The sequence below is a fragment of the Doryrhamphus excisus genome, linkage group LG10 (genome assembly GCF_037039965.1).
Source record: "Doryrhamphus excisus strain RoL-2023G ecotype Guam linkage group LG10, RoL_Dexc_Guam_v1.1, whole genome shotgun sequence".
NCBI lineage: Eukaryota > Metazoa > Chordata > Actinopteri > Syngnathiformes > Syngnathidae > Doryrhamphus > Doryrhamphus excisus.
The window spans coordinates 9,610,192-9,630,828 of NC_136366.1; the positions used below are offsets into that span (position 1 = coordinate 9,610,192).

Here is a 20,637-nt window from a genome sequence, read left to right on the forward strand (position 1 = left end):
AAGTGTACATAAACACATTTATTCAGCTCCATAAAGATTACACATGAAAAAAAACAAAAAAAACCCTAAGAGAACTACTTCCCTTTGTGGTGCTAATGATATGACATTCTCATCATTATCATCATGATCACATGCTACGACTGACCTGAGGCTTTTTTTTTTCCTCGCTGTCACTTTTCCCTTTTTTTTGTCAAAAAAAATGATACAAAAAAGGAAGGCTCATCCCATCGGCAGTCAGATGCTCCCTACATGATATGGAATGTTGTCTTGGAAAAGCAGGTCAAAAGTGTTTTTATTTGAAAAAAATTAAATTAAAAAAGGCTGCGACTACATGAGGCGTGGCATTAAAAACACCACATTGGTCCAAAAGAAAACCTCAAGTAGAAAATAGATTACCAGGTGTGGACGTTTGCTGTGCCGGCTTTGCGTGAGGTTTGTTGTGAATTAAATCTTTTTTTTAAAAAAATCTTACTGGGGTGTATTTTATACATCTCATCTCTCAAACAAAAAAAGAATAAATGTCACCAAAAAGTCGGATATTAGCTCTTGCTTGTTTTTTTCCATGATATGTGGTGTAGACTTCATTCATTGTCACTGGAAGTGTCCAACTGAATATTTGGATTCAAAAAGACCCCGTGGAAAGGTTTCAGGACAGTCTAGAAAAGCTGCGATAGAAAGGTAGAAGTAGTGAAGAAAACAGGTGGATGCTCGAAGAAGACAAAGAAAAAGGGGTGCGTCCTAACGTGACTGGTATTTATAAAGTGCACTTTTTATGGATATCGCAAGTTCACCGATTTCAGAAATTAGGAAAAAGAAAACCTGCCATGGTACAGTCGTCCCTCACTGTAGCGCGGTTCCAATATCGCTGCCTCACTCAATCGGGGATTTTAAAAAAATATTTGATAGTCACAAAAATCTAATCACAGAATAACAAATACAAAAAAATTAACTTAACGTCCGTCTGTCTCAACACCTGGGTGTGTTGGTTCTATAGCGGAATGAAGTCCCAGAGGGTGGAGTCCCAGTTAGCAAGCGCTGCAGCCTCAAAGAGAGTCAAGGCAAGTAAACGCAAAGTGTACTGTACTGTGAATGCCACACGGCCCCATTTCCTTTAGAAAGAGAATGGACAAGGAGAGCCCAGGAACACCAACGAGACGATATGTGGGATTTGTTGGAAAGTAGTGACGACGAAGAAGCGGAATATCACCAGCCTGCATGCGCACCTCAAACACAAAAGAAAAACACACACAAAAACTGGCGCTCGAGGTGCCGCTGCGCCTGAGGTGTCTAGTCGGCAAAGTTAATGTAAAGAAAACGCTCACAGACCGTCATTCGCTACATGTCAACCCTTCCTGGAAAGGATTGAAACCCAATGTTCATTATTTATTTTTGTTTGCTCCATTTTTATTGTTGTGTGCTTTTTATTGGAGTGCTTTTTTTCCTCTTAAAGACAGGGTCTATTTTATATAAGTGCAATTTCTGTCCTTTTTATTTTTAGTCTATTGTTTTTTTTGTGTATGATGCTGTTTATTTGATTTAAAAGCTCTTGACATTCCAAATACCCTTGAGAAATGAAAGTTTATTGCTTTTGATACGGTGCACTCACATTATTATGCCTTATATTATCATTGCAGTCATGATAAAATGGTCCCAAAATAACAGCAAGCAGTAAGTTGTAGGACCGTTATCGTCCAGCAAAATTAGTTTGGACGATAACATCCAATGATTATAGCCAAAAAAATATTGAAAGGCAAGTCATATGTAATATTCTGGTCACTAGCCATCGCTAATGTTATGAGACATGACATTAGATTAATGCCATGGCTGAGAACGAGTAGGGAAAAAGGTTCTCCTCTTATTCCGTGTGGAAGTGGTTTGCTTCTTTGTCCTACTTTCCCCGCTCCTTTTGAAACACTAAGTTTAGAATAAGTAAGAGGCCACCTAGTTAGCTCAGTAGCTCGCTGTGCTAGCAGGGGCCCTTATGTTATTTCCCTGCAGTGATCCCGTAGCCTGCATAATGTGATGTAAACATAGAATAATGAATGTAAACGTAACTATATGGGTGTTATTTCATGTCTAGAGGGCTCTCATGTTACAACCCATATTAACAGATGTTTTATGCTCCAACGACAAAAATATTCAATTTATTAATTGTGAATCCCACCTGACGAAAATTCTCTTATCGTGGTCGGGGGTGGAACTAATTAACCGAGATGAATGAGGGACGACTGTACATGTTTATAAAGAAAAAAACATGCTGCAATGACACCTGCCGTGGATTTGTGTGTGGGGTTGGTTTGCCTGTTGAGTAAAGCCGTGGTGTTGGCTCTTTGATTCCGGTAACTGCGAGCGTGCGTTGAGATAAAAGATATAGCTATAGATATATATTAATCTATGATTAAATAGTTAGCCTCTTGCACAGTCTTGCATGCACTGAGGCGCATACAGGCAAGCTGCACGAGGATGAGATGTGTGAACGCGCTTTGTGCCCTTTTTCTACCTGGCAACCGCGTCAAAAGTCCAGATGTCGCTTGTCCAGTGCGTGTGTGTGTGTGTGTGCGCGCGCGCGCATGAGATGTGAAAGAAGCCCGACGCGTCACTGTAGTTTTGTTCCGAGCTTTCGTTGTCTGTTCCTGAGGGAAAAGGAAGAAGGAAACGCTGAGGACAGCTAAAGATGACGCGCCCTTGTTGCGTTATCGCCACCGCAGCCTACCTGGCCTCTGAGCGGGTCACTGTGTACTCAAACCACAAGATGTTGGGAATCAGGCTGGTGTCGCGCACCAGGAAGTACTCGGACACGGGCCTGTGAGGCGGCGAGGAGAAGGACAAGGAAAGTGTCAGGCTTCGTCGGGGCGTCCCCACTGACAAAGAGAATCTGGGTCATGTCTTACCACGCTGCTATTTTGGGGAATAATGGGGTCAGCACCTCTTGCGTCAGAAAGAACCAGACGATGGCGATGGTGCTGCCGGCCACTCCGCCGTAGAACACCTGGCTCCAGGTGTGATACAGCAGGTAGACCCTGACAGCGCACAACAACTCTCTAATTACTCGTCAATCATCGGGAAATACAAAGAAACTCGTAATTAACTCAAACACGTGATCACAGGACTGTCTGTGAATGTAGCGTGTCACTACAACTCCACACAGTAGGTGGCGGTACGCATCTGAACACCGCTTCTTAACCCACCTTACACGCATCAGGTCTGCCAGCGAGTAAGAAGATGTAGCAGGAGGGATGGCTGGGATTTAGTTAATGTTCAGACCAAGGCTTGGGCATCGAGTCTTGAGCATCAATGAGAATCAGGATGCAGATTCTCTCAGGATGGTTCAAATGTTTTCATTGAAATAGCTAGTTTCGATGCCTGGTCCGCTGACCTGAAGAAATAGCCCCTAATCTAGCGAGTATGGCGCCATTTCCGGGCTGCACTTCCCCGCCCGCCTCCCCTGGAGTCTTCCTGGGAGTGCTCCAGGCGTAATGACTCACCATTCTGTCTGAAGCTACACGCACCATTTCCTCAGCGAGACTTCCCCACCACCACGTGAGCCTCACTGTTTGTGAGTCCCCCAGCGTTAGCGTCCAAATAGATTGCGGTCTTGTCGGAAACTGATACAATAACTCACTCGAGGTTAAAATTTTAGACCCATTAACAACTTCAAACATTTAAAAGGACAGCCACAGTTTGACCCCGGAACAGACTATTACTCAGAAATGTTATGAGCTTCTGCTGTACTCCAGCTGTGAAAGGGCGTGTGTCGTACCTGCTGTATGAGACTGACAAGGCGATGCCTAGCAAGATGATGGACAGGATGTGTCTCCAAAGCAGGTCCACACATCGGGCATTGTTCGTTTGATGCATTCTGAAAAGAGACGCAAACAAATAAGAGGCCAGCGTGCGTTTGCACGTTTCTACGCAAAACCAAAGCAAAAATGTGGCGTTAATTGTTGGAATTTTTGCCAAGCTGGTGCTCACCTTAAATAAAGGAAAAGAAAGAAGTAAACAACGAAGAACCAGATGAGTTGGGAATGACTGGAGGGCATCCCGTAATCCGAGCTCAGCAACGAGTGAGCTCCTTAAAGACAAACAGCTGGATGTCACCGACTGCTCATAGTTTCAGTCAGGTATGTAAAGGCATGTTTGGAGGACGACGGCTACTTTTTATTTTGCTCACCCGCACATGGCCGCGGTTCTCTGAGAATGCGCTTTAGCATCCAGTTCAGTCCTTCATTGAGGAGGAAACCGCTGAAGAAGGAAATCTAAGGAAATGCACCATAAAAAGTGGGAACGGTTAGGCGCCAAAAAAAGACCTCCAGTGGGAATATGGGTGACAAGCATGAAAATGAGTGAACTTCTTACTGTGTGCAGCTCCCGTTTAAACACGATGAGCGTAATGAAGCCCACGACGATGGCAATGGGAAAGAGGCTGATGTAGGCGAGCACCTGTCCCGTCAAATCATCTGCAACAAGGAGACACACACAAGTACTGTAATATAACACAGTACACTAAAAAGCTCACTATACTTTCATGATGCTGATGATACATATGTGAGAACAGATTGGCAGTCCCCAACGCTCCTAGTGTACATTCTTCATTTAAGTATTAAAAAGGTATTCATTCAAGTTTCAGCGTCTTAGAACAAACTCAAAGTGTTGTATGCTAGCAATGCTAACAAAATCAGGCCAGTGAGCTAGCTTCTGTGCTAGCAGCAGTTCAGATGTTTCGTGTCGTTAATACACACACAAATTGACATGTCAAAGCTCGCTTTTCATTTTTTACAAAACGTGTGAACACTTAATGATGTGACATGGTTGTTTATTCCGTTACTATCAAATAAATGTGTCTATAAACAGAGTTATCACGCCAGCTAGCTACTCTTCATTGTGGCCACAGTCGCCGGATACGCATGCGCCCCGTCTCACAATTTAGCAGGCCGGCTGACGTTGCCCCGTCTGTGCACTGGTTTTCACTGTGTCTCACTATTTAGCAGCCACATGGGCACAGTCGTTGCCATTGACGGGCGACTAAACGGACCGCGCGGCCTGAAACAACAACGCACTCAAAGCAATGCGTCGCCAAAAGCTTCGTACGTCGGGAAGAAATGTTACGTATACGTACCCTCAGGAAACTCGACGTGTGTCACCGATATCGACCGCCATCGGGGTGGTGCCGAGCACTGCTCTTCCAACGCCATCTTACCCGGACACAACCGGGCGATCCTTGTAGGCCACGCCCCGCGCCCTTGTCCAGCCAATGGCGAGGCATGCATTGCCTTCAAAGGAGTCCCGGTAGTTAGTGAACTGCCCAATCAGCAAAGAGCGAGAGCTGTGAGTCGGAAGTCCATAGAGAAGAATTATTGAATGGACCAAAACAATGAGGCCCAATGCACACACAGCAAAGTAGCAAACAAAAAAAACACATGCAAGCTCTGTAAAGCTATCCATTTAGTCAAATCATTAAAGGCTTTAGAAGCAATGATGGGGGATAAGAAGTTAAACTATGGAGTAGATTGCAAACCAAAGGGGGTACATTTGATTCTTAAAAAGTGTCACAGAGGTCAGGAGGGCATCAAGAGTGATGAAGCTTTTTTTTGGAAAAGCAGGTTGCAGAAAAAGTTGGGTTATTAAGCCAATTATAATGGGAACAAAGTTAGAATTACGAGAAGAAAGTTTAAATATAAATATTTAGAAGATTTAAAGAAAACAGCTGTAAAAGCATAGAGTCAAAAAAAGGTAGAGAAAAAAGTTTCTTTTGAGTTTCAAAAGTTTCAAGTTTCATTTGACAGGAAAAATACAGAACAAACAATGAAATTATGGTAGAGTTGAAATATTAAATTAAAAAATACATAAGTAATAATAAACACAATGTTTGGAAAATTTGGTTGCGGAAAAAGTTCAAGCGTAGAGTTGAAATATTAAAAAAGCATGTTTTTAAAATGTTGTAATATTATAAACAACCAAACCAAAACAAAGTTGTAATTTTTGGAAAATTAGCATGCGGATAATGTTATAAATGAATAAAGTCATAATATTACGAGAGGAAAATTTACACCAGTGGGGCAGACCAAAGATATTAGACAAAACATGGCAGGTGGCAGGAGTGACCAAGGAAGATGGAAAAGACAGCACAAGATGAAAAGACGTGAGGTATAACAAGATTGTCAAATCATGATATATTGGCAAACCATTGTTAAATAACAAAAAATAACATTTAATACAGCGAATCAACACCCATTTACACTTTTTACAAGCATTAGAGGGAGATAAAGACAAAAAAGGCATGAAGAGGACACTTGATGTAGTCTTAAAACATATTCCAGGCATAAATCCTTCCTTGAAAACATCTGTCTCAGGTGTGTCCATGTGTTGCACGATGAAATTAATGAATCCACGCAGTCACATGCAACAATTCTCACAAAAGACACAAAAATGTTTTTGTAACTTGATAGTCAGCCAAACATGGATCAGCGCGCGCGCACACACACACACAGGCTTTATAGTAAATATAGGATAAAGAATACATTATTTTCTTCATATAGTGAATATCTCTTATATACATGGCCATAATATTCACATATGGTGAGAGGCATCCCTGCAACCCAACATGCCAACCAAAAGAATGGCATACATACATTCCAAAAGCTCATCTTTACACTTGGAGACAGTTCCATCAATATAACTAGCATGACTATGAAGATGTCAGCGCCACCATGAAAGGAAAACATTTCCAATTCAGCTTGTTCTTTTTGTCTCTTGTCAGAGAAATCAGAACGTAACCGTATCCATCACCACTAGGGGGCCATGTTTCATTTGATGGTCAGTGCCAATGTTCTCAGAAAATATCAGCACGTGCGCAATATTAATCATAATAACGTGTAATGTTTATAGCTAAGCACAGTGGCATAATTAATGAGTAAATATTTCCATTGTGTTCCATCTGCATTAGTGGTGACGGTTACCTGTATCATTACATTTCATCAGTCGCTTATAATCAACATGGCATCTCCAGGAAAAGAAAAGAAAAGAAGTCCATAATGCAAGGAATGTAACAGGTTTGCTCATGTAGATGAAAATGATGATGTCAAAGGTGTCAAGTTAACAGCACACAGTAACATGTGAAGCATAGTTTGCAATTCATGCACACTCAAGGTAAAAAAAAAAAAAAAAAAGACAGTGGAATCTCAGTTTTGAAAATGATGGACAAATATATGTCCCTTGTCACTCTGTCTCGTATGTCCAAACAGTGACCGAATCAAGCAGCGTGACTCAGTTTCTGTGAAGAATGCAAGTTGGGATACTCAAGACAGATTCCGACCAAGGAATCATCAAATCATCTTTCCTGTGCGTTTGTGTGGTTTATTTAATCCATACAGTGCAATGATTAACTCAATTTTAGACTCCATTCTTCCTTTTTTTATAAGCAATGAGCACCAGCAATGATGAGGCATTCAAGCACACTCTGTCTTTCTGACCGTGGGGGAAGGGGGGGGGGGGGGGATTGGGTATTATCGGCCTGCATTTCAAATCTCTGATACAAGCAGTCCTTCCCAGATTCCTCCTTTATTTTCCCTGAAAAGTCAGACAAAGACATTGCAGCATAATGCAAAACTTGCCATGCACAAGTTTCCCGTGATGACACAGAACCGGGGAAATGTACATAAAACGACTAACTTCATCTCAACCTTGCTGTTTGACACATTTGCCAAACATCACTGTCTGTAAGAACCCCCGTGCACGGTGTCGAGTGATGTCAGGTTTTATGCTTCATTGAGCATGTCGAGACAACAGATGTATTAAGAAGAAATGGGAGAGTTTTTCCCCTCATACTACTGTTGCTGACTATTATTCTCTGAGTAATACCACTCGATGGAGTCTTTTTTAACATTCCAAGCTACTAAACAAGTAATAAAATGATGTATGATCTGTGCTGATATCAGTATCGGATGAGGAAAACTGAGGTTCCACTGTGTGTATGTATATAGAGTATAGCTGCATTTAAAGATGATTCAAGTAGGATGGAAATTTAGCAGATATGGTTCTCTTTTGGATATAAAATACGCACAGCAGTATCAGTCATTCACACCGCTAATGATACCTCCAGGCTCTCGGGCGATGACATGAAGGTGACAGAGCGGTGCAGTCATCAGGCGAGAGGGTCCTTCATTCGTAGAGCCTGTGATCTTGTGATTGCAGGAGGAATTCCCGATTGTTATCAGCAGCAGATAACCGGGCTTCCTTCTTCTTCCTGATGCCGAGCAATAAGCGGGACGGACAAAGTGTGAGCGGATGTCTGCTTGTCAGTTAGCGAGGCCTGCGTGAGTGTCGCCGGGCAGCGCCCCGTTGAGCTCCTGGAGGCCGTCGATACCCAGGTAGCCCAGCAAAATGTCACTGCGGCGGTGGGAAAGTTTCAGGATGTCCTCGGCCAAGCACTGCGCCGAGGTGAAGCGCACCTTGTCGTGATCAAACATGTCCTTGAGGTACTGCACGATTTGTTGCTACAGACAAAAGGCAGCAAATGAGTCTGGATGCACAGCAGCGTGCGTTTATTAAGTCATGCTCACCTTGAAAATAGTACACACTTCACTTAAGTGCTGCCTGGGGCCCAAAAAGCCAAAGGCTAAAACCGGGCTCACATGCTCTGATATGGCGTAGAAGTGGGAGATAAAGCCGTCAGGAACCTGCAAGCACAAAAGTGAACCTTGCTTAGAGAAGAGTGGAATAAAAAGCACCCGTCTGACAAATGTCTGACTCACCATGAGGAGGCGTCTTTTGGCCTTCAAGACGGACCAGCAAGCTGTCGCCAGAGCCTGACACAACAGAAGATAGGAATCCCTCATTTATCACTGTTAGCCCTTTCTAGAAATGTGAATATTTTTGGAGTTGGGCATCGAAAACCTGTTTACAACTTTCTAAATATGTGTATGAGCCAGTCAATTGTAGAGTTTATTTATGCTATGATGCACACCTTAAATATTGTTTGAAATATGAAAGGGGAATATTTCTTTTCATCAATTGTTGTTGCTGTTTTTGTTTCAAATAATGGTGCTGCTTATTATAAAAACTCCATTCAGGTGTGCGGCCAGGCACATGTTGGGGGAGGTGCTGTGTCACACGGTGAGGTGGAAGCTTTGGACGGCTGTGGAGGCACACGGTTTTCTTTTACCGTGTCTGATTTGAGTTATCTTTTTTGAACAATAGAACCTTTTTGTCATAGCATTCTATAAAATAAAACATTTCATTTTTTGCAACTATATGGACTTTGTGTGGATCTCATCGATTGGACACGAGTAAACCAGGGCCTCACACAGAGGTGTCAATCTGCACCTACAATAGTAAAAGAAAACCCTCTCCTCACGGCCTTTACATGTGGAACAAACTTTTGGAACACCAGGACTTTGGAAGAGGACTTCGCTAAGGAAAGGTGGGAGCTCCTCAACGCAACCTATTGAAACACCTTGCTGTGTCAAGCTAACTGCAGCTAGCAAGTGGAAAAGGCTTCTAAATCATGGAGGATGATAAAGATTCAGCCACAGTGGAAAAGCGGCAGGTGAAACCAACAGTCAAAGCGATGGAGGATGCATTGCAAAGAAAAATAGGTGCAAGGACGTCCATGTTGGCTCAACTGACAAGAAAAAAGAATGAGTTGCTTCATTTAATGGATCATGATGGAAATTTGGAGTTGATAAAGACTGAACTGAGTGTCAATTTTAACAAGCTTTTTGAAGAGTTTTGTAAACTCAACATTTCTGTGAAGGAAATATTTCAGCGACTTTCATCTGAAGATGCTATGAACAGTGATCAACAGAACTGGTTTAAACCAAAGGCAGATTCATTTAAGGACTTTATTAAGCAGGTTACTGGTTGGATGGAAGATGTTCATAAACGTATGGAGGAAGCAAGGAAAGTCAATGAAAATGTCCACCCTTCAGATAGCATATCAGAAGCAGCGTCGACAAGGTCAAAAAGGTCAAAGGGCACTGCTGGTGGCTCTTCATGTTCTGCAACTTCAATACGTCTGACTGCAGAGCTGGAAAGGGCTGCACTTCTGGCAAAGGCAGCAGCTCTGAAGAAAAGGCAAGCTTTGGAGGAGCAACAGAATAAGCTCAAGGCTGAGAGGGAGGAGCTTGAGATTCAAATTGCTCTGGCTGCTGCAGATGCTAAACTTAAGGTCTTACAGATGTTTGAGGACACAAAGACACCCCAAAAGGATGACATCCTCTTAGATTCACAAGAAAATCAGCAAAATGTGAAAGATGAAAATGATGAAGCAAGCCAACAAGCAACCACTAAGCATCAACAAAATAAAAGCAATAAAACGCCATGCCCTGGTACTGCTGCACAGCCACATTTAGCTTCACGTGGCAGCAGTATCCATGGTTCCTCTTCAGGCAGCAGTAGTGGTGGAAGCTCAGCAAGCTCTGAAGCCTTGCTCAATATAATGCAGCGCCAAAATGATATTACAGAATTCCTGGTAAAGCAACAGAGACTTTTTACCTTACCCCCACAACACATTCCTATCTTCAAAGGAGATCCGTTGGACTACAGACTTTTTATAAGTGCATTTGAACATGGTGTGGAGAGCAAAACGGAGAGCAGCAAGGATCGATTGTATTTCATGGAACAATACACCAGTGGACAGCCTCGGGAGTTAATCCGAAGTTGCCTTCACAAGGATCCAGACAAGGGCTACAGTGAAGCAAAAAGACTTTTAAAAGAACATTTTGGAAATGAATATAGGATCTCTGTAGCATACATAAACAAAGCTTTGAACTGGTCAACAATCAAGGCAGATGATGGTGAGGCTCTCAATGCACTTGCTCTCTTCCTCACCAGCTGCAGCAATGCCATGACCGACATGGAGTATATGGAGGAGCTGGATCACGTTTCTAACATGCGTGCCATTATTAATAAGCTTCCATATAAGCTGAGGGAGAGGTGGAGGAGTGTTGCTTATGAAATCCAACAGAAGCAAACTAAAAGACCCAAGTTCAAGGACCTCGTCAAGTTTGTCAACACACAAGCTAAAATTGCGCTACATCCGTTGTTTGGAGACATAAAGGACAACAGCAAAGCTCAAGAGAAGACTCCAATAAACCTCACAACACAAAGAAAGAGTGCTAAAACAATTTTCACCACAACAGTGACACCAGTGCGCAACCCATCAAGTGCCAGTACAGATTTAAAGTCAAGTCAAAGGAATTCTCATGGTCCTGCCCATGCTTACACCCAGCCATGTCTCTTTTGTCAAGGTCAACACAGCATGGTGGAATGTAAAAAAATGAGAAAGGCTTTGCACAAAGAGAAGATAGACTTCCTTCGTGGAAAGGGGCTGTGCTTCAGCTGCTTAAAACAAGGACACATGAGCAAGTTGTGTGAAGACAAATTAAATTGTGAAGTCTGTTCAATGACTCATCCCACTTTGTTGCACATTAAAAGCAAAGACAAAATTTCACCGAAGGAAGGATCATCCGACGATGGAGAGAAACAATCTGTGATCAGTGGATTTGTCAACAGTACAAACAAAATATGTTCCGGCACTGGGGCCGGGGAAATGGACAGTATTCTTGCCATCGTACCAGTCCAAGTAAAGGCGAAGAACGGTACCAAAGTTGTAAATTCGTATGCCTTCCTGGATCCGGGCAGCACTGCAACCTTTTGCACTGAAAGGCTGATGAATGACCTCAACCTGAATGGGAAAAGGATCAACATTTTATTAACAACTATGGGAGAGCAAAAGACTGTTCCCAGTCATGTTGTCACGGACTTAGAAGTGAGCGATGTTGAAGGCCGCAGCTTCATTGAACTAAAGGAAGTATTCTCTCAAAGGATCATCCCAGCAAACAAAAGGAACATCCCACGACAAGAGGACGTAAACAGGTGGCCTCATCTGGAGCAAGTGCGGATTCCCCACATTGATGCAGAAATAGGTCTGCTGATTGGGACCAATGTGCCAAAGGCTATGGAACCAGAAGAGGTGATCAGGAGTGTGGATGATGGACCTTATGCAGTCAAAACTGCACTTGGGTGGACAGTTAATGGCCCATTGAGAGAAGGCAACTGTGAAGCAATTGGTGATGTAACATGTGTTACATCAAACAGAATAACTGTGGCCAAACTGGATGAGCTATGGAACCAACAGTTCAAATATGACTTCCCTGAAGGTAGCCAAGAGGAACAGATGGAAATGTCCCAAGAAGACCTCCAATTCATGGAAAGTGTGTCACAGTCTACCAGATTGAAACAGGGGCATTATTGCATTGGTTTGCCACTAAAAAATATAAAGCTTAAAATGCCTAACAACCGTGCTATTGCAGAACAGCGAGCATTGAACTTGAAAAAAAGATTCCTTAAGAATCCCATCTTTCAAGAGGAGTACATCACCTTCATGAGTGATATGATCTCCAAAGGCTATGCAACAAAGGTTGCTGAAGAGGACTTAAGTCGTAACGATGGAAGAGTTTGGTACATTCCGCACCATGGTGTGTATCACCTCAAAAAACACAAGCTTCGTGTTGTATTTGACTGTGGTGCCTCTTATCAAGGAACGTCTTTAAATGCACAGCTTCTCCAGGGGCCAGACCTCACAAGCACCTTGATTGGAGTCCTCACAAGATTTCGCCAAGAACCAGTGGCTATAATGGCTGACGTAGAAGCCATGTTCCACCAAGTTAGAGTGCCACCTGAAGATGCTGACCTACTTAGGTTTCTATGGTGGCTTGACGGAGACATCAGCCAAACACTGGTGGACTACAAGATGGTTGTCCACCTGTTCGGTGCTACTTCATCACCAAGTTGTGCCAGCTATGCTCTCAGGAAATGTGCTGAAGACAACAGGAACCTGTTTGATGCTTCAGTAGTTAGCACAATACTGCATAATTTTTATGTAGATGACTGCCTCAAGTCAGTCAGCTCTGAAGACAAAGCAATGTTGCTATGCCACAATCTGAAAACCATCTGTCAGAAAGGAGGCTTCCATTTAACTAAATGGATTAGCAACAGTAGAGTGGTGCTCGCAGCCATACCTGATAAGGAAAGGGCAGGTGAGGTGAAAGACCTTGACCTGGACAAAGACTTACTTCCTATGGACAGAGCCTTGGGAGTACAATGGTGTGTTGAGTCTGATCAGTTCAGATTCCGAATAGTCATCCCACACAGACCACCCACCAGAAGAAACATTCTCTCCGTGGTGAGCTCCATCTACGATCCGTTAGGGATCTTGGCTCCGGTGGTGCTCTCAGCAAAGAAGATCTTGCAAGAACTATGTAGGATGAAACTCGGATGGGATGACACAATTCCAAATCATCTCACACAGCAGTGGCTAGACTGGATTAAGGAACTGCAGCTACTCACCGACTTTGCAGTTGACCGATGTTACAAGCCAGCAGACTTTGGAAGGTCTACATTCGCTCAGCTGCATCATTTTTGTGATGCTAGCGAAGACGGCTATGGCACAGTCACCTACTTAGTCCAACATAACAATCAAAATCAAGTCCACTGCAGCTTTGTCATGGGAAAGGCAAGAGTTACACCGCTTAAGCCAACCACCATCCCACGGCTGGAATTGACAGCAGCAACTATGGCAGGGCGCATGGACAGGATGTTGAAGAAGGAACTGGAGCTGCAGGCTGTGGATTCAATGTTTTGGACAGACAGCACAGCAGTGCTTAAGTACATTAATAACGAGACAACAAGATTTCGCACATTCGTGGCAAATAGAATAACAGAAATACGCAAAGCGTCTACAGTAAGTCAGTGGAGGCATGTCAGCTCACACTTGAACCCAGCTGATCATGCATCAAGGGGACAGAAGGTGGAGTCCTTTCTACAAAACAAGGTCTGGATCTCTGGACCCACCTTTCTCACCCAGTCAACGGACAACTGGCCAGAGAACCCTGATCATTTAAAATACCTCACTTCAGGAGATCCCGAGATGAAGAAAACTGCCATCATTAATGTTCTCACATTGAAGGAAATAGATGCAATGCAGCAACTAATCAACCACTACTCCTCATGGATGCACCTTAAAAAGGCAGTGGCATGGATTCTAAAGGTTCGGAACACATTGCTAAGTCTGGTTCAAAAGAGAAAGGAGCATAGTCCAAGGTCTAGCTCTGATGAGAATCAACAGAAAAGACTGCAACATAAACCCAAATTAACAGAAAAAACAATCATAACCAAAGGAACCCTCACAGTAGATGAGCTGACGGAGGCTGAGATGGAAATCATACGCCACTGCCAGCGCAAGAAATTCCAAAATGAGATTAGCGCTCTACAGAAGGGTGAGGCTGTTAAAAGAAGCAGCCACATATACAAACTCAACCCAGTCCTTCAAGATGGAATCCTGAGGGTTGGAGGACGGCTCAATCGCGCAGCCATGCCAGAGGAAACCAAACATCCTGTCATCCTGGCCAAGGACCTAAGGGTGTCAGACCTCATTCTACAGAAAATCCATCAAGACACTGGTCACAGCGGCCGCAATCATATTTTATCGAAACTGCGTCTGAAATACTGGATCCCCAATGCCAGTGCAACAATTAGGAGAATCCTGTCCAAATGCATAGTTTGTCGACGACTACATGGCGTTACTGGACAGCAACAGATGGCAGAATTGCCGCGGAGCAGAGTCATACCTGATGAACCGCCCTTCACCAGAACTGGTGTGGACTATTTTGGTCCCTTTGATGTTAAACGTGGAAGATCCACTATAAAGAGGTATGGTGTTATCTTCACCTGTCTAGCAATCCGAGCTGTGCACTTAGAAGTGGCAGCATCCCTGGATACAGACTCCTTCATCAATGCTCTGCGACGGTTTGTTGCAAGAAGAGGTCAAGTGATGGAATTACGATCTGACAATGGTACCAATTTCATTGGAGCAGAGCGGGAGCTCAAAAGGGCCATGCAAGAGTGGAACGTCTTCAAAATTGAGGACACTATGCTACAACGAGGCATTAAGTGGATGTTTAACCCCCCAGCCGCTCCTCACCATGGAGGAGTTTGGGAACGCTTAATCAGACTCATCAAACAAATTCTCAATGCCACCTTAAAGACACAGAATCTGGATGAGGAGAATCTGCAAACATTTTTGTGTGAAGCTGAGGCTATCATCAATGGACGACCCATTACGACACCTACTAGTGACCCCAACGACCTGGAGGCGCTTAGCCCAAATCATCTTCTGCTACTAAAGACCAAGCCCTCTCTGCCTCCAGGAGTCTTCCAAAAGGAGGACCTCTACGCACGCAGAAGGTGGAGGCAGGTCCAGTATATGGCAGACCTTTTTTGGAAACGATGGATGAGGGAATACTTGCCTGAGTTGCAAGTACGTCAGAAGTGGACAGAGAAGAAGCGAAACTTTGTGTCAGGAGACATCGTTTTGCTGGTGGATGAGACTGCGCCAAGAAACTCATGGGTCATTGGTAAGATCATTGAGGCCGTGCCAGATGAACATGGACTTGTTCGGCGTGTTCGTGTAAAGACAAAGAGCAGCGAACTAGATAGACCCATCACCAAGGTCAGTCTCCTCCTTGAAGCAGTATGAGACAGATGTTGAGAACACTGCGTGCAGGTATGAGACGCTTCAAAGTGAACAAAAGGTGAAGGATAGGATTTAAGTTTAACAACAATATATGTACCTTTGTATATTGTTATATTGTATATGTTTGGTAATTGTTTCTAAGTTTAGAAAACAATTAGGGGCCGGTGTGTATGAGCCAGTCAATTGTAGAGTTTATTTATGCTATGATGCACACCTTAAATATTGTTTGAAATATGAAAGGGGAATATTTCTTTTCATCAATTGTTGTTGCTGTTTTTGTTTCAAATAATGGTGCTGCTTATTATAAAAACTCCATTCAGGTGTGCGGCCAGGCACATGTTGGGGGAGGTGCTGTGTCACACGGTGAGGTGGAAGCTTTGGACGGCTGTGGAGGCACACGGTTTTCTTTTACCGTGTCTGATTTGAGTTATCTTTTTTGAACAATAGAACCTTTTTGTCATAGCATTCTATAAAATAAAACATTTCATTTTTTGCAACTATATGGACTTTGTGTGGATCTCATCGATTGGACACGAGTAAACCAGGGCCTCACACAGAGGTGTCAATCTGCACCTACAATATGGATTTTAGCTTTATTGGAGTCTTCTAGACATGAAATAACACCCCTATAGTCAGCTTTACACTCACCCAATATAGTAGACAAAATCCGAGAAATAATCAGCAAAATTCCAACAGCGAAGTGGCGAGGGATTCCTAAGTCAATAGTGCTGACATTATGTGTGTGCACATGTAAAACTTACAGTCTCTTTGAAGCTGTCCGAGAGCCAGCGGTTCCTCAGCACGGCCACCACGGAGGACGGCGGGTTCTCCAGGTCTTCAAAGGCGTCCATTAAGATGAAGTCCAACACGATGTCAAAGAAGCTCATGCACACCACCTGCCACGAGCACCATGCTAACCAAATACTACCCTGGTTTCCCAACGCCTCAGTATCCAAAACCTGTGGCCTGCACTCACCCCGCGGCCATGCAGCTCCATCTTGGTGATGGGCCAAGTTTCCTCTCGTTGAGTATACAGTAACATGTCCTCGTAGCTCTCTAGGAAGGCTTTGGGACTCTGAGGGGGTCAAGAAATGACTAAATAAATGAAAATAATCATTGACCACAAGGAAATAGTAGCGTTTCATTCACCTTGTTAGCCTTCACCATCAAACCGGCAATCATTTGCTTGCCGGTCTCCATGAAGAACGTGCGGTGAGCTTCATCCAGCAGCAGCACCTGCAAGACAAGCAAGAACCCTGAGCTTTGAGGGGGTCTCCACGCGTATACAAAGTGGAGATGTCGTGTATGTTGACAAGTGCAAGCCAACCTGGAACGCTTGTCTGACACAATGAAGCTTGGCCAGGAAGTCTCGGTCGCCGTAACATTCAAGCAGGTCAGTCCTGGTAAGATCACGTAAGACGAATTGCAGTGGATATTCATGATTCAGCATGATTTTTGATACGCGTGTTTATTCTTGGATGTACCTCAGAGACCTGTAGGCTACTTTGTCCTCCCGGACCAGAGCCAAGGCCTCCTCGTAGAGAGCCGCTGGTCTGAGGAGCTGGTAGGAGTCCTCCAGAGAGAAGGTGTCAAACATCTGCGCCAACAAGAACCCATCAGCATTGGGGGAAGAGAGACCGCGAGTGTAGCGTGCTTTTTACCTCGGCGGCCGAGAAGAAGGACTGGTCAGACGAAACGGTGGCGGCGTCATCGTCCGGCAGCATGTGGAAACTCTCCACTGCAGGAAGTATGAGCGTCCCCTCGCTCTCTGCCGAGGCAAAACACAAAGATGGAAGAAATCTTCAATCTTCAGCCGGGTTTTGTGTTCTCCTACCAAAGTCTGCCAGTAAGCTGTCTGTCGGGATGCTGCCGCCAAAATCCTCTTGCAGGTGGTACGCCCTGTGCAGCAGAGTCTCCAGTTTGTCAGCTAGCACTTTATTGTGACCTTCAACCTGGAAGCAACAGGAATCATTAGAACCTCTCATCCAAAACTTCTTAGCTACACCTGCGGCTTCAAACTCAGATGGGGGTAAACAGCGTCCATGGAAATGCACCTGTGTCATCCACATGTTTTTTGTTGTTTTAGAATTTTAGCTTTTATGATGACAGTAATCCACCTATATCCTGGTCAGTGAATTAAGTAGGATTCTTTATTTAGAAATGGAATATTTTGGCAGTTAGAGCATAGAAATCCCATTTATCACCTTCTAAAGATGGTTATTATTTGATACCTCTAGGCATAAAATAACACCCCTATAATCACCTTTACACTCTTATTACCCAATATAGCAGACAAAACAGAAAATAAGATATAATAAAATAAGAGGCTGCACGGTGGATAGTGGTTAGCGCGCAGGCCACACAGCTAGGAGACCCGAGTTCAATTCCACTCACTCTGTGCAGAGTTTGCATGTTCTCCCCGTTTTCTCCGGGTACTCCGGTTTCCTCCCACATTCCAAAAACATGCTAGGTTAACTGGCCACTCCAAATTGTCCATAGGTATGAATGTGAGGTGTGAATGCATACAATAATAAGACTCATAATAAGATTCAGGTTGGCATTGTCACATCAATGTAACATTACTGACACCTAGTGGCCAGTGTAGAATATCACATGTCATCTCAGTGTCTTTGAATGAATCTCCTAAAATTCCTTATATTTGTATTTTACTTCATTTAGCAATTTTTGTGCTTGAGATGCATATTTTAAGTGAAAAAAATTTACATTTGCTGAAATATGCTTTTTAACTAATAATAGGCCAGATTCAACAACAAAAAAGCACAGATTTATGAATATATTTTTGAAAAACTGTGACGGTTTGAAGCCGGATGCGTAAAGTGGCAAGTGCACTGCTGTTACCGTGGGAGCGTCTCCGCACGCCGCCCCCTGCAGAGCCAAGCTGCTGTTGCTGGAGCCGGAGTGAGCGTGGTGGCGTATGTGCAGTGCCTGTTCCCATTTTCTGAGGGCTTCCTCAAACAACTCCATGCCTGACAGAACACGGAGCGCAGCTTCATACGTATGCACATGATTTAATCACGTCATTCAATGATGAAACCTGGCCTTTTTGAATCATGCGAGGACAAAAGTGGAGTCAAACCCCCCCCCCAACAAGCACCTACCCATTAAATAGAGATTCTCTGCATTGGCGTCCTCTGCCGCACCCGACTCCTCCACCACAGCCTCGGCCTCCCAGGGTGTTGGTGGGTTGGCTGACTGACTTGGAGAGGTTGGAACTCGCATCTGTTAGCGTAACACAGAGACATATCAAGAACAACGCGCAGGGGGGGTGAAATATGTCATATATTGCAAAAACACTGACAGAAGCCAAGCTGTGTGAGGAACTTGAGTGTTTACTGGGAGCCAGGGAGGAGATGCCGCTCAGTGTGTCGTTGCTGCGCGTGCTAGGACTCATCATCTGACGCCCCGTCAACGGAACTGCATAGAAAACAGAACTTTTTCCACAACCTAATGCTATTTTGACTTCATTCTTTTTTTAAAGGGGTCACAAATTTCCCCCTGAGCTGCACTTTGGACACCCCGCACTAGACAAAGATTACCTCTCTTCAATGACGAAGGTCTTCCTGTTCGGAGCAGCGCTTCGGGTATTCCCACCGTCTTCTGCTCCTCCTTGGCCTGGATGGCCTGCTTCCTTTTCCTCCCTCGTCGCTTCAGATGATGAGCGGTGAGCGCCAACGCCACGCTGCCCAGCGCCGTAGCAAACAGCACTTTCTTCAAGCTGGGCGTCAGCTTCAGCTGGGAAAATATGGACTGAGAGCAGGAGAGGAAGAGGAGCTGCTGTGAGTATATAACAAAAGAAATGAAAGCAATAGGAGATGTAAGGAGATGCATACTGATGAAGAAGATTACCTGCCCAAATGTGGAGTAGAGGAAGACTGGGATCTCCGCAACAGTCATGGCCAAAGCCTGGGCGATGGACACCCCTTCTGTTCGTCTCATGGACATTTTGTGAAATGAAGGCCACAGGTCTCCGAAGCCTTCAAATAAAGCTCCCGTAGCCCACAGAGGAGAGCCAGCTCAGAGCTTGTTACAAACGCTATGGCGGTCTGGCGGTCATTCACTACTGACCGTGTAGTCCACAGTTTGGCATTTTGTTAGCCTGCATGAGATGCAACAGTAGATCTCCACATGAGACTGGCATCATCGGCCGCTGTAAATAAGGCAACCTGCAGCTACACACAGGGAATTAACACACGGAGGTTTAAAGCTGGAGAGTCCATCTTGCATTAACAGTTAAGCAGGTGAAAAACTTGACATGCTTCCAGCTCCCTGCTGGCAAGTCAGGTGTGCAGACATGCAGCAGGTGCTTCTTAAAGCAGGTATAGTAGGACTTCCAAAAAATGTTAAAGTTACAAGAACCAGCTCTCTGCACATTCACAGCACCAATGGTGAAGAAAGTGTTTAATGAAAGAAACTGAGGGGAAGCCACCGTAACGTCATGTTATCAACCCTTGCACAGATATGAAACCACTTTTTTTCCTGTAAATGTGTATACATTTAGATGATAAATACAGCCTGTGCAAGTAAGGAGATAGCCTGCGAAGGTGAGCAGCGTTAGCATGTACGGGAGCTAGCCTAGCTTACTTCTACTGTCACTTGAGATCATTATATGAACCAGACAACAGATACTACTATTTTACATGGTTAAGCCTAGCACGGAACCCCAAAAGCTTAAAGTGTAATAGATAAAATCAGCGTAAAATATGTAGTTATTACCGTGAGCATCCAAGGAGCAAAGGAAGGGCATTCTTGTCAGTCAGTGAAAGCACACAATTTTTGCTCGGGGATGACGTATTAATATCGGCATCCATATTGTCCAATCGCGTGAGGTGTAAGACGGACTTCCTGGGTGTTTTTCACCAATGGGAATAAATGTGACTGACAAACTCAAATTTCTTTACTGTCCAATCAGGCGTTACCTTATAAAGACATAATTCGAATTCTTTCTGAATTGATAAATGCACGTATGTGAATATAAGGTGTTTGTACGCATTTTAACACAATGTTGAAATACAAAAATAGAACGTTTGTCACTGAAATTGAGTTCACCCACGACCCTTGCGCATCTGCGACCGGAAATGGCTTGA

At 44.0% G+C, this 20,637-nt stretch overlaps 2 protein-coding genes across 4 annotated transcripts; both read right to left on the minus strand.

Moving 5' to 3' along the window:
• On the minus strand, window positions 1–5,262 carry dolpp1 (dolichyldiphosphatase 1). Its single transcript, XM_058050268.2, has 8 exons — window positions 5,117–5,262; window positions 4,357–4,457; window positions 4,172–4,256; window positions 3,973–4,072; window positions 3,761–3,859; window positions 2,892–3,020; window positions 2,714–2,803; window positions 1–2,633 (listed from the first exon to the last, which is right to left on the minus strand). The coding sequence occupies exons 1-8, from the start codon at window positions 5,190–5,192 to the stop codon at window positions 2,597–2,599; spliced, it is 717 nt and encodes a 238-aa protein (XP_057906251.1). The 5' UTR covers window positions 5,193–5,262; the 3' UTR covers window positions 1–2,596.
• Window positions 5,263–5,802: 540 nt separating this feature from the next.
• miga2 (mitoguardin 2) lies at window positions 5,803–20,427 on the minus strand. Of its 3 annotated transcripts, none has more exons than XM_078794031.1 (16): window positions 20,267–20,427; window positions 19,400–19,649; window positions 19,090–19,300; window positions 18,852–18,967; window positions 18,652–18,772; window positions 18,392–18,519; window positions 17,367–17,484; window positions 17,194–17,300; window positions 17,026–17,129; window positions 16,860–16,932; window positions 16,682–16,768; window positions 16,509–16,607; window positions 16,294–16,428; window positions 8,751–8,804; window positions 8,559–8,675; window positions 5,803–8,492 (listed from the first exon to the last, which is right to left on the minus strand). In XM_078794031.1, the coding sequence occupies exons 2-16, from the start codon at window positions 19,493–19,495 to the stop codon at window positions 8,295–8,297; spliced, it is 1,764 nt and encodes a 587-aa protein (XP_078650157.1). In that variant the 5' UTR covers window positions 19,496–19,649; window positions 20,267–20,427; the 3' UTR covers window positions 5,803–8,294. The 3 variants fall into 3 exon arrangements, with proteins under 3 accessions (XP_078650157.1, XP_057920497.2, XP_078650156.1); XM_058064514.2 differs by having other exon boundaries at window positions 17,017–17,129; window positions 20,267–20,423; XM_078794030.1 differs by having other exon boundaries at window positions 17,017–17,129; window positions 19,400–19,722; window positions 20,267–20,347.
• Window positions 20,428–20,637: the final 210 nt, after the last annotated feature.

Coding starts and splice junctions, on each gene's coding strand:
- dolpp1 (XM_058050268.2), bottom strand. CDS start 5,192: ATGGCGTTGGAAGAGCAGTGCTCGGCACCACCCCGATGGCGGTCGATA. Junction 3,860..3,972: donor TTTCTTTTCCTTTATTTAAG/GTGAGCACCAGC, acceptor GTCTCTTTTCAG/AATGCATCAAACGAACAATG. Junction 2,804..2,891: donor TTCCCCAAAATAGCAGCGTG/GTAAGACATGAC, acceptor GCCGCCTCACAG/GCCCGTGTCCGAGTACTTCC.
- miga2 (XM_058064514.2), bottom strand. CDS start 19,495: ATGTCCATGAGACGAACAGAAGGGGTGTCCATCGCCCAGGCTTTGGCC. Junction 19,301..19,399: donor TCTACTCCACATTTGGGCAG/GTAATCTTCTTC, acceptor TCCTGCTCTCAG/TCCATATTTTCCCAGCTGAA. Junction 17,485..18,391: donor CGTGCGGAGACGCTCCCACG/GTAACAGCAGTG, acceptor TGTTGCTTCCAG/GTTGAAGGTCACAATAAAGT.